At 40.6% G+C, this 14,176-nt stretch overlaps 2 protein-coding genes across 2 annotated transcripts; both read left to right on the top strand.

Moving 5' to 3' along the window:
• The first annotated feature begins 1,505 nt into the window (after positions 1 to 1,505).
• On the top strand, positions 1,506 to 2,804 carry LOC120249356 (agmatine coumaroyltransferase-2-like). Its single transcript, XM_039257849.1, has one exon. It carries the CDS (start codon positions 1,506 to 1,508, stop codon positions 2,802 to 2,804), a length of 1,299 nt encoding a protein of 432 aa, XP_039113783.1.
• Positions 2,805 to 5,987: 3,183 nt separating this feature from the next.
• Positions 5,988 to 7,061, top strand: LOC120249355 (agmatine coumaroyltransferase-2-like). Its single transcript, XM_039257848.1, has one exon. The coding sequence runs from the start codon at positions 5,988 to 5,990 to the stop codon at positions 7,059 to 7,061; it is 1,074 nt and encodes a 357-aa protein (XP_039113782.1).
• Positions 7,062 to 14,176: the final 7,115 nt, after the last annotated feature.

The raw sequence follows: 14,176 nt of genomic DNA, 5'->3' as shown, positions 1-14,176 counted from the left end.
TGTTTTGTCTTTGCTCCACTGCTTGTAGTGAACTCACCAATTCTCCAAAGCTTATTGTTGTGAGATCTTTGGAGTCTTCAAGAGATGCAATCTTGTGCTCAAACCTCTCCGGTAAGCTCACCAACACTTTCTCCACAACTCTGCTATCTTTCAAGTCTTCTCCAAGCAACCGAATTCTGTTGACAATGCTTATAATTTTATCACCAAACTCCCTCACAGATTCATCTTCTTTTATCCGGATCATCTCAAATTCCCTCTTTAGATTTAGGATTTGAACTCTTCTAGCCTTCAAGTCACCTTCAAACTCCTCCTTGAGTTTATTCCATGCCTCCTTTGCAGTCTCACAGGTCATGAGTTTAGTAAATAGCTCCTCAGTAACTGCCGAATGGATGACAGTAAGAGCTTTATATTTCCGAGTAACAGCTTCAGTGTAGTTCTTCTTTTGCGCAGCTGTGGGATGCTCTGGCAAGATATCAACGTCATCATCCTTCTCTACTGCATCCCATAGGTCATATGCTCGAAGATAAGCCTTCATTTTCACCTCCCATGCTGCATAGTTCTGCCCATTAAACATAGGAACTTTAGAAACAAAGTTAGATGAATCTCCCATCTTCACAGCCCTCTAAGATCACCAATATAGCTCTGGTACCAATTGAAAGCTCTTAGTCTAAGAGAACAAATGGATTATAGAAGCAGCAAAACCAAAAAACATACACTTCATTAACTATGACCATTACATAAGACCTCATATATATGACATACGTTACTAAAAAGAAACAGAAACAAGAAAATAAAATAACTACCCACTACTCTCCACCATTCCACTAATGACTGACACGTTCTTCATTTAAATTAACTTAACTAACTGACTCCAACTTTAAAACAAAACATACACATAATATAACTTAATTACAATATAGTCTTCATTAAACAACCAGCCCATACTTGAGCTCAGTTTCATCCTTTTGGTGACTGAACTTGATGCACTTCATCTCCAATCTTCAAGTGTTTGGCTCCTTGTGGAAGCTAAAGGCTCTCTTATCCCTTGTTTTGAAGCTTATTGACCTGGTATCTTGCTTGCAAGTGGGATAAATTTGTTGCATTGATTACTGATGTTTTAGTTTAATTTTTATTCTTTGTTCAGTCGCTGACTTATATCTCTACAGATGTAAGGTCACTATCATCTTTTCAAACTGTTTTGTTAATTCAGAAATGTTTAATAACAAATAGAGTGCGAGCATTGCAGTAGTATAGAATTTAGAGGCAGCAATAAATATATATACAATGCAACAATGTCAACGCATCAACTAGATGATCATTCGGCGTAATGTCAATTCAGGAATGTTTTTTTTTTCCTTAAATTCCATTCTTTTGTTAGTGCTCCAACTTATTCATCATTCATAGACACAACCAGTTCACAACCTTTAAATACCTATCTCTATCTCCCCTTCCATTTACACAAACAGAAACAAGAACTACCCCTAATATATTTTCATAAACAAAAAATGGAAGTTAAAAGGATAAGCTCCACCATTATCAAAATTCCCATCTCTCACCCTTCCGACGTGCCACTCACCATTTTTGACCGCCGCGCCCTCAACATGCACATAGCTGTCCTCTATGCCTTCACACCTCCCACCTCCACCAACGCTGACATCATCTCCGGCCTCTCCAAGACTCTAGTCAACTTCCCAACACTCACGGCCAACCTCTCAACCGACTCCCATGGCCGCCCTTCGCTCTATATCGGATGCCCTGACGGAGGTGTACTCGTTGTTGAAGCCACTGTCTCATCCAAACTAGAAGATCACCTGCCTCTCACTCCCTCACCGGACTTCAGACTCCTCCACCCTGAAGTCAATGACGCAAAGCACTTGCTCCAAGTTCAGCTCAACCGGTTCCAGTGCGGCGGGCTAGTCATCGGCGTCACCTCCCACCACCGTGTCGCTGACGGCCGGTCGATGGGCTCTTTCTTTGTAGCATGGGGAAAGATGGTACGTGGTCTCCCCATTGATCCACTTCTAGTCTATGATCAGCCGTGGCTCAAGCCTCGGGATCCCCCTCTGGTGCAATTTGATCACTGGGGGAGTGAATTCATCCCTTTATCTCCTCAACCAAATGAGTTTAATATCACTCCGGTTTATGTTGATCCTAGTGAGATCACCAACTTGTTGTTGCACTTCTCTCCAGAGTTCATTATGAAGCTCAAAGCTCAAACCAATAAATTAAGTACTGAGAAACACACCACGTTTGAGACACTGACAGGGTATCTATGGAGGAAGGTGACGATAGCACGGCAGTTGGATGACGAGGAGTGTACCATGCTGGCTGTGCCAGTAAATGGCATGCGTCGGTTACAACCTCCTGTGCCGCCGGAGTTTTTCGGTAACTTGGCTCTGAATGCATTTCCGAAAGCAAAGGCAAGAGCATTGATCGAAGGAGGGGTGGCGACAGCGGCAGGGATTGTTCGTGGGGCAGTGAGAATCATGGGAGATGACTATTTCAGGTCGTTTATTGACTTTGGTAAGGTTTACGGAGATGGAGATCTTGTGCCTTGCCATGAGAAGCTTGGCAATGTGCTTTCACCAACTATGGAGGTTGATAGTTGGTTACGGCTTGGCTTTGATGAGGTTGATTTTGGTGGAGGTGGAAAACTTTGTGGTATTTCGCTAACATGGGTGCCTTTTGAAGGATTGTCAGTCCTTATCCCTTCTTTCTATCAGGATGGTGGTGTGGATGTTTTTGTTTCCCTGCTTAAAAAGCATGCAGTGAGATTTAAGGAGATATCTCACTCTTTGGATTAGGGTTAGTGTTCCTCTAACCGATAATTAAAAGTGTTTCTTTTGGTCTTTCCAAGTACGGTTAAGTTTGATGTTTTAAATAAATAAATATATATATATATATATGATGGTTGAATAATTATATATGTTGATAATCAAATTAATTACGCATATTGGATTACACATTTATTAAAAAAAATTAATTACGCATATAATTGGATGAATGGATGATTATTTTAAATTTGTCAAATTGAAAAAACTCTCTCTTGGACCTGATAAACAATGGGGGATTTTAGTATTGTTAGCGTGAAGATCATTCTTACTGGATATGGCTCATGTACAAGGAGAAAACCTCAAATTGTATACAATTGAAAACCCCATAATTTTATTTAAAGCATTATTAAATGGATTTAATTTCTTTTCACAAAGAGAAGCATGATTAATTGATTGTAATTCTAACTATAGCAAAACTACTTAAAAATAAATTTTAATATTAATTTTTTTTAGAAACGTTTGTAGAACTAAAAAAACTAAACACTAGTATAACATCTTGAAAAGCAATTCTACGTGCATGCACTCAAAAAAATAACAATGCTCATTTTATTGTGGATCCATGAAAGCAACTGAATATTTTACTCATAAAAATATTTTTAAAATAAAAATAATAATAATAATAATAATAATAATAATAATAATAATAATAATAATGATGAGTTGTAATTAATTGTAATTCCAAAAAATTAATAAGAATATACTGTACATGATATGTACTTAGTTTGCACAAACTTGTCCTACTGTCAGCCCATGCAACAGCCTGCCATTCCTAACAGTATTTAATTACACCAATATCAGATTGGTTTTCTCTTTTTTGCCGTTAAATGAAAAAATAAGCCTCCCACTTTTGGCAAACCAAGACCATACTAGACACGTGTTAACATGCCAACTCGCCGTCATCTCTGTTTCTACTTTGTATGGCTCATCTCTCTCTCTCTCTCTCTCTCTCTCTCTCTCTCTCTCTATATATATATATATATATATATAACTCTGATATTAAAAACAATTTCCAATCAAATAAAGAACCAATAACTCCAGAACTCGAACCTGTTCACAAGTTGTAACTCCTTAACTCCTAATTTATTAATTATAACTTTAAGATGATATTTGGTTCATAATCATAATATATTAATATTTAATAAAATTATATGTTTAAAAATATTCTGTGTTTAATTGAGAATTCATATTATTGTATTTGGTTGTCATGATAATCAACATCAAAATTTTCAAAAAATTGCTGAAATTAAAATTTTTCATAAACTTAAAATAGAAATGAAATATAAATTTTTAATTAAAAATATAAAACGCAATTAATTATCTATAGAACCATTATACAGTCAATCCATAGAACCATTAAAATAAGTAATAATTATAAATTTAAAACTATAATTAATCGTTAAATTCTAAAAGAAAAAGACAAGAATAACCATCCGTCCATATTCAAATATATCCAATAAACTATTTAATACAAAAATGAATGTATATGCATAAAATAAAAGCATAGAATTATAGATAATTAAAAATAAAATTATTAAAAAATTAAAAAAAAAAAGAAAAGATGAAATTAGTAATTAGTCCACTACCATACCCTTGTGGGCGGTGTTTGTCGCCATTTGTAAAAAAATAAAATAAAACAAAATTATAAAGATTAAAACAACATTATCTATTTTAAAATATTAATTAATTATTTTTCATCTTATTTTTCTTAAAAAATACATTTCTGAGGACAATGCTAAAATTTCCAAAATTTTTAGCTTTGATTACCATTACTCATTAAACACTTATTTTAGTATTAATATAATTATAATATATATATATATATATTATTATTAATAATTTTATATTGTCATTAAAAATGACCGGTACTTTGTGATTTATCCACCTTATTTATAAAAAAAAAAAAAAAAATTTGACCGGTACTACAATTCCAAACGTGATAATCATCATTCTCCACTTGAAACCCGGCCCTTTGAATGTCCTCCATCCACACCACGCACCATCATCCCCGTGCTACAAAACCCTCTGAATTATGACCATCAGATCAACGAGGACACATGCACCAACATCTCGGTGCTACAAAGAAAGAGCTCATTGACTGGCCCACGTGACACAGTGGTTGGCGGCTACGCTGATGACCAGCCCTCCTCGCGCACTAGAATCGGTTCAACTGAACTTGGAGCAAGTGCTTCGGATCTTTGACTTCAGGATGGAGGAGTATGAAGCCCGGTGACGGAGTGAGAGTCAGATGGCTTCAATGATGAGAGAGAGAGAGAGAGAGAATTTAAAACAGCAGACTGTGCCAAAGCTAAACCGGGGGCGTTAAAATAATAATTAAGAAGTATCATCTAATAAATAAACAAATATCACTTTGCCCTTTGTTCTGGTTGAGTTGTTAGGGTTGGTTTGTCTGTCTCTGTGTTGTTCTCTGTCCTAACAGAGTTGTAGTTTATTTATTTTTATAAAAATAAATAAATAAATAAATTACATATAAAAATATAATGAAGAAGATACCTCTTGAGTTATTATTCTATGTACTAATTCTCCTCCCTTGTACCATAACATTTTTTTTTTTCAACATGTTGGTGTTGCTTGCCATGATCTTCTTATCGGTTTGGTGGAACAATATTATTTCGTCGTAGAAAATCGAAGTCTCACTTGGAACATGTTTTTCTGGTCTGCCAGTGGTGATGGTGCATGCAACTGGTACTGCTATTATCTCTTTTCTTCGTTCGGTGGATTATATATTTTTTGTCTTATCCATGTGTGTTTGTTGGGCTGATTGTTGATGATTTATTTGTTTATTGATTTCTTTTTCCTTTCTTAGATGCTCGTTTATAACTTTACAGATTTTGGGTCATTGTCATCTTCCAAACCTGTATTTTTAATGCGAAAATGTTTATACAAAAACAGTGTGCATGCATGTGAAATGCAGCAATTTAGAAATTAGAGTAAGTAATTAACAATGCAGCGACGCGGATGAGATGTTTCAAAAATGTTATTATTTAAATTCCAATACTGTTAACAGTCCAGCTCGATCATTCATATATTGATATATATATAACCAGTTCACCACTTTTAAATACTCATCTCGATCTGTCTCCCCTTCCTTTCCCACAAACAAAAACAAGCACCCATAATATTCAAATCCCACAAATGGAAGTGAAAAAAATAAGCTCCACCATCCTAAAGGTCCCCATCTCTCACCCTTACGAACTCCCCCTGACCATCTTCGATCGTTTTGCCGCCAACATCCATATCCCCGTCCTCTACGTCTTCACTCCTACCACCTCTTCCAACGTTGATATCATCTCCGCCCTCTCGAAGACCCTCGTCCACTTCCCAACTCTCACCGCCAACCTCTCCACCAACTCCCATGGCCGCCCTTGTCTCATTGTTGGAGACCCCCAGGGAGGTGCACTCCTCGTTGAAGCCACCGTCTCATCCAAACTAGAAGATCACCTACCTTTAACTCCCTCTCCGGACTTCAGACTCCTCCATCCTGAAGACAAAAACGCAAAGCACTCACTACAAGTGCAGTTAAACCGGTTCCAGTGCGGTGGGCTGGTCATCGGCGTCACCAACCACCACCGTGTCGCTGACGGCAAGTCCATGGGCTCCTTTTTTGTAACATGGGGGAAGATGGTACGTGGTATCCACAATGATCCACTTCCAGCTGTCTATGATCAATCCTGGCTCAAACCTAGGCATCCTCCTCTGGTGCAATTTGATCACTGGGGAACTGATTTCATTCCTCTTTCTTCTCAACCAAAAGAGTGTTGTTTATTCAATCCGATCGTTGTTGATCCTAGTGAGATCACCAACATGTTGTTGCATTTCTCTCCAGAGTTCATCATGAAGCTCAAAGCTCAGACTGGTAAATTGACTACTGAGAAACACACCACGTTTGAGACACTGTTAGGGTATCTGTGGAGGAAGGTGACTATAGCTCGGCAGTTGGATGACAAGGAGTGTACAATGCTGAGAATAGCAGTGAATGGAAGGAGTCGGTTACGGCCTCCGGTGCCGCTGGAGTTTTTCGGTAATTTGGTTCTCAATGCATATCCAAAAGCCAACTCAAAAGAATTGATTGAAGGAGGGGTGGCGACAGCCGCTGAGATAATTCGCAAAGGACTGAGATTCATAGGAGAGGATTATTTCCGGTCTTTTATCGACCTTGGTGATGACAGGTTGAAGCACCCTGGAGATGAGAAGAGTGGTAGTGTTTGACGAAATGCTCAAGAGAGCATCCAGGCGTAGAGATGAAAAAAACTGATGATCTCTCACACTTAGTCAAGGGGTCTAACAGACAACAGATGAGATAAAATAATGAGACCCAATCAACCTTCAGCACTACATTAACTTATATAATAAAGTATTACAGACAGAAAGACAAAACGCTAGCACTCCATTGGCTAACACAAAACTCAACACCCATTGGTCACACTTTAACCTTAAAGTGTGCCTACATTGGTCATCTCCTCACAGCGAGAGATTGACTACTCATTCTCACAAAACACCAACTTCTTCAACTGCCCCTTCTCAGGCACCATGCTTCCTTTCCTAATTATTCAGTGAGCACCCATTCTGGGCCGGAACAGCGCCATCTCCCAGTCCATGTTGTGCGTCCTCCTCACCATGCCTCAGCATCGTCCCTTCCTTGCTATGATCCCACACTCCATGATTGTCCACGCGCGCTACCAACCTGCCCTCTTCAATCACATCATCAACACTCCCCTTTGATTGAAGTGTGTGAACTCCGATCAAACTTCTCATCTGTATATGCTTTTCAGGTGGAAGCGCCTTGGTAAATATATCTGCAAGTTGATTGTCGGTGGAGCAATGATGGATTGAAATCACACCGTCAGTTATCAGCTCTCTGATGAAGTGATATCGCACATCTATGTGCTTTGTCCTCCCATGATGCGCGGGATTCTTGGCCACCGCTATTGCTGATTGATTATCACACCACAGCCTGGTTGAACAACTGATCAAATGCCCACATTCCTGTAACAGCCTTCTAAACCACACAACTTGGCACGCAGTAGATGTAGCAGCCACATACTCTGCCTCCGTGGTCGAAAGAGCCACGATTTCTTGCTTTTTTGTACTCCATGACACAGCACTTGATCCCAGTCTGATCAGCATCCCTGTGGTGCTCTTCCTGTCTGGTAGTGAGCCTCCCCAGTCACTGTCTGAGAAAGCTTCAAGTGTTGCCTCATTACCCCGATAGAACCACAATCCCAGCTCCTTGGTCCCTGCCAAGTACCTCACCACTCTCTTTGCAGCAGAGAAGTGAACTAATCCTGGACAATTCATAAATCTGGAGAGGTAACTCACAGAGTAACAGATGTCTGGGCGGGTGTGATTCACATACAGCAACTTCCCAACCAAACTGCGATACAGTCTTGGGTCACCAAGCTCCTCTTCAGTGTATCCCTGTGACCTATCATTCACACCCATCGGAGTCTGTACTGGTTTACAATTCTCCATGTGCAACTGATGTAACAGCACTTCAATGTAATTCTTTTGTCTAATGAAGATGCCATTACATTCTTGCTTCACTTCAAAACCCAGAAAATAACTTAATTCTCCTAAATCTGACATCTCGAAGGTCATCATCATCTCCTCCTTGAACTGTTCAATGAGAGTTCTTGATGAGCTTGTATAGATAATGTCATCGACATACAAGCTTAGCAGCAACCTATCTCCATTTGCTAGTTCCTTCCGATATAGAGTATGCTCACATTGGCTCCTGATATAACCATGTTCTCGGAAGTGATGGTCAATCCTGCTATACCACGCACGAGGGGCCTGCTTCAACCCGTAGAGTGCTTTCTTCAGTCTATAGACCTGATGTTCTCTCCCTTTAACTGTATATCCTTCTGGTTGTGAGACAAACACTTCTTCCTCAATGTCACCGTTCAAAAAGGCCGACTTGACATCGAAATGGAATACCTGCCACCCTACATGTGCTGCCAATGCCAACACAAATCTCACCGTTTCCAGTCGAGCCACAGGGGAGAACACCTCCTCATAATCCACCCCGTGCTTCTGTGAGTACCCCTTGGCCACCAATCGAGCCTTTAGCTTTACTACTTGACCTTGGGCATTAACCTTCGACTTATAAATCCACTTCAGCCCCACTGCGCGCTTCCCTGGAGGCAAATCACACAACACCCACGTGTTGTTCTTCTCAATTGCAGCAATTTCTGAGTTCATTGCCTCTTGCCAGCCTTTGAGCTTCACAGCTTCATTAAAGTCTTGTGGATCACCTGCACACAATGCAAAAGTACATGTGCTATAAATATCAGTCAACAATCGTGTCTTCCTTGGTATTCCATCTCCTGTTTGTTCAGTCTCAGAACCAGCAGTTTGTGAGACTGATTCTTCACCAGCATCTTTGTCTGAGACTGCACCACCAGAGATCTCAATCGACTCTTCAGTTAAGATCTCATGCATTCCATGACTCCTTGCATCCCAGTTCCACCGAGATCCTTCATGAAATACGACATCCCTGCATACAACAATCTTACAGGAAGAGGGATTATACAACCTGTATGCTTTGGCTTCAGAACAATAGCCAATGAGCACACACTTCTCAGATTTGTCACTGAGCTTTTGTAATTTATGAGAGGGTATTAAAGCGAAAGCAATACACCCGAATACACGAAGATAACTCACATTCGGTTTAACTCCATGCCATGCTTCATAGGGGGTCATGTTGCGCAGAGCACTGGTCGGGCTTCTATTCACTAGATGCACAGCGGTGGACACAGCTTCTCCCCAAAACCTTAGTGGTAATTCTCCACTCTTCAAGAGACTCTTTGCCATTTCCACCACCGTCCTATTTTTCCTTTCCACAACACCGTTTTGCTGTGGTGTATAAGGTGCTGTGAATTCCCTTTTAATTCCATATTTTTCACAATATTGTAGGAATTCACTTGAAGAGAATTCCCCACCTCGATCACTTCGCACTGACTTTAGCTTCATCCCCGACTGTCTCTCCATCAGTGTATGAAACACTTGAAACTTTGCAAATGCTTCTGATTTGTTTTTGATGAAATAGACTGTACACCACCTGCTATAGTCATCTACTAACAGATAGAAGTATCGATTACCTCCCAGTGTATCTTCGCTCATGGGACCACAGAGATCCATGTGCACTAATTCCAGACATTCACTTGCTCTTCGTGCTACCCCACTGGGAAAAGGGGTTCTTGCTTGCTTTGTCATGACACACTCCTCACACTGAATTTTCTTCTTGAGTTCGGGCATTCCTCTCACAATTTTCTTGTGTGCCATGGACATCAAGCTCTTATAGTTGAGATGCCCGAGTCTCAAATGCCACAATTCTTCATCTGCTGGATTCCTCACCGTCATTACAAGGTTCTCCATCTTTGCAACATCTAATGGGAACATATTGTTGCTTGTTCTTGGAACAGAGATCACCCGCTCCTTCTCATGATTATCCCTGATAATGCATTGGTTCTTCTCGAACATCACTGAGTAGCCCCTGGAGAGCAGCTGTCCCACACTTAATAGATTGTGCGCAAGTCCCGGCACATACTGAACACCTTGCAACCTCTTCTGTATTCCTGACTGTGAATTCACTGCAACTGTCCCCACACCGCACACCTTCATCTCTTTATCATCCCCTAACCTCACGGTGACCTTCAGTGACTCATCAAGCTCACTGAATAATAATTTATCACCGGTCATGTGATTCGAGCACCCTGAGTCTATCAGCCACACAGTGTTAGAATGAGTACCTGTGGAGCTACTCGCCATGAAGAGATTCTCTGTGCTCCCTTCTTCAGCTACCAGTCCAGCTCCCCTCTCTGGCTGCTTGTCTCGTGCTCGGCATTCGGCTTTCATGTGTCCGAATTTCTTGCACTGAAAACACTGAATGTGACTCTTATTCTCCATGCCTCTTCCTCGACCACTGCGAGCTCTACCTCTCCCTCGAGTAAAGAACCTCCCGCGGCCTCTACCTTCACCCCACGAGCTCCCAGTACCACCACTCTTACTGAAATTAGTACCTGGTTGCTCGATCTTGGCATGAAGAGCCCTTTCACCTACCTTCCCTACTGAACGGTTCACTCTCACTTCATGGGCTTGTAGTGTGCCGCAGAGATCGTCGAGAGTGAGCTTTGCAATCTCCTTCGATTCCTCTATCGCGACTGCAACCCAGTCGAACTTCGGCGCTAAACTCCGGAGCACCTTGGACACCACCTCGGGTTCCTTGAGTTTATGTCCTAGCGCCTTGATCTGGTTGGTGATAGTTATCACTCGAGAGATGTATCCCTGTACACCTTCATCGTCTCCCATCCATGAGCGTCTCGAAGTCTTGCCAGGCGCTCGAATCCTCACCGACAACACCTTGGGACGTACCAAGGCTGTGCTTCCTCAGGACCTCCCAAGCTTCATGCGCTGTCTTGGCTTCAGCAATCCGATCAAGGTTCGGACCGTCCACAGCTTGCTGGATCAGGGAGAGAGCCTTCGCATCTCGCTTCCTATTCTCTCTCTCCATAGCTTCATCCTTCGTCTCCGTCCAGCCGTTCTCCACCAAGTCCCACAGCTCCTGGGACCTGAAAACGGTTTTCATCCGCAAGTTCCACCGCCCGTACTCCTGGCCTGTGAACACGGGCACTGACGGCTGAGAAAGGCACACCGGAGTTCCGGTCATCGCCGACGAGCTACTGGTTGCCATCTTCAAAGAGCTCTGATACCAGATTGACAGGTTGAAGCACCCTGGAGATGAGAAGAGTGGTAGTGTTTGACGAAATGCTCAAGAGAGCATCCAGGCGTAGAGATGAAAAAAACTGATGATCTCTCACACTTAGTCAAGGGGTCTAACGGACAACGGATGAGATAAAAATAATGAGACCCAATCAACCTTCAAAGACTACATTAACTTATATAATAAAGTATTACAGACAGAAAGACAAAACGCTAGCACTCCATTGGCTAACACAAAACTCAACACCCATTGGTCACACTTTAACCTTAAAGTGTGCCTACATTGGTCATCTCCTCACAGCGAGAGATTGACTACTCATTCTCACAAAACACCAACTTCTTCAACTGCCCCTTCTCAGGCACCATGCTTCCTTTCCTAATTATTCGGTGAGCACCCATTCCGGGGCCGGGAACAGCGCCATCTCCCAGTCCATGTTGTGCGTCCTCCTCACCATGCCTCGAGCATCGTCCCTTCCTTGCTATGATCCCACACTCCATGATTGTCCACGCGCGCTACCAACCTGCCCTCTTCAATCACATCATCAACAGGTGAGGTTTATGGAGATAGAGATCTTGTGCCTTGCTATGATAAGGATACAAATTTACTTTCACCAATTTTGGAGGTTAATAGCTGGTTAGGGTTTGGGTTTGATGAGGTTGATTTTGGTGGAAGTGGGACTTTCCGGGGTTTTTTGCCCACGTGGGTGCCTTTAGAAGGGCTGTTGGTCTTAATTCCAGCTGCGTCAGGGGATGGTGGTGTTGATGTTTTCCTTTCTTTGCTTGAAAAGCATGCAGTGATACTGAGAGAGATATCTCACACCTTGGATTAGGTTTGGGTGTTGATCTCTTTAATTTGGACTTTTATTTAGTTTTGGTAATTTCATGATGTTTGAATAAATTCTTGTCAGTGATGAAAATGTAGGCATGCATGCATGCATGCATGCATGCTATAGTTAGATCAGTGTGTGGTTTATGTTTTTCTGATTTGGAAAAGTTTTCCCTTCTTCATGTGCGAATATTGTACTACTTGGAAACAATATATCTAAAGAGAAGTTTCTATATATTGTTTTGCCTTGTGTATGTGTGGGGGGACATATATTGTAATATCATTGGGTTTCTTATTCTATTTTTCTTACATTATTTCCTTCCGTGGCTTTCATAGATGGACCATGATAATACCCCTTTGGGATTAATGGGATTATAAAAAATAAAAAAAAAAAGCGGGAAAAAAGAGACGGAAAAAAGGAAAACTCTCTCTCACAGTCACCAAGGATAAGGAAGTCTAACACGGAGAAAAGATATGACAGGTGGGTTGATGCAAATAAGATGGTGGCCCGACAAGGCAAGATTGAGATGCGCTGTCACCATCAATAGGACTAGGAGTCATAGCCGGTGCCCTGTAATAGATGGTTGATAGTCTTAGTCCGAGTTGAGGTAACCTACGAAGTTGATGTTTTGTTTGAAAGTGGGAATGAAGTCCTCCATATTTGCACGTCTCGGGGCTGCATAAATCTAAGAGAAAGTCATATACATGATTTTCTATAAAAATCCGGTTGAAAGTGCTGTTGATGACCTCAAATCAAATATTCCAACAAATGGTTTTGATTAGAATGTTGACTAACCTTACATGTGAGGTTTTGCCTCCTTGTGATCCACATTTTTTTTACGAGGACGGTGAGGCCGGGAGAATGTTGAAAATTTGATAGAAATGATCCGAGGCAAAAAAGCAAATGAGAGAAAATAAATGACTAACAGACTACTGAGCGTTATGATAAAAATATACAATTTATTAGTCTTTTTTAATAAGATAGTCTAAGGTCAGTATTTTGTGGTGACGAAAAAAATATTACCTCCTGCACACCATATAAGCAACAGTTATTTATATTATCTCCTTCTATAAATTTATGGTGAATGTTGAGATGAATAGTCTGAGAATCATTTGTTTTACTCTGAGTATTTTATATGTTAGGTATGTCATTTTAGGATTTGATTTCATGAAATAAGAGGGCTAGCTAGTATATAAGAATTACATAAGAAAAAAATTTCATGATTTAAGTAACAAAAGATTTTGTGGGTCATGTGACAGACACCTCTCAACAAATTCTGTAGAAATATGTCTATATATGATTATGTTTTATATGACCATAGGACGAAAATAACAAACACTTAACTCTTTTGACAAGTTGTAGAAATCAGTGCAAGTTACATGCTAAAATCAAATCAAATCCCTCTTGTTGGGTTGGTGGAACATTATTTTCCTTTCATTCATATCAGTAATGACTAATGATAGTGAGACATCTTATTGGGTTGGTGGAACATTATTAAGACACCAACCTTCATGTTTTTCAAAACAGGTTTTTCTTTTTCAAGAAAAAAAAGACATTCTGGTACGTTTGGCGCATCATGGAGGCTGCTTATAACTGCTCCTTTATCTCTAGATTTTGTAATTAATGGGCTGGTGTCTAGCATGTCGTGTTTGTTTGGTTGATTTTTGATGTTTTAGTTTTTTATTCTTTCTTCTGTCTTGCGTTTACATCTGTACACAATCTGGGTCAACATCATCCACCGAACCTGCTTTGTTAATTCAAACGTGGTTTCTGTAT

This window comes from Dioscorea cayenensis, chromosome 19, assembly GCF_009730915.1.
Source record: "Dioscorea cayenensis subsp. rotundata cultivar TDr96_F1 chromosome 19, TDr96_F1_v2_PseudoChromosome.rev07_lg8_w22 25.fasta, whole genome shotgun sequence".
Classification (NCBI taxonomy): domain Eukaryota; kingdom Viridiplantae; phylum Streptophyta; class Magnoliopsida; order Dioscoreales; family Dioscoreaceae; genus Dioscorea; species Dioscorea cayenensis.
The sequence above is the reverse complement of the archived record's forward strand: the minus strand, read 5'-3'. Positions and strand labels throughout refer to the sequence as shown.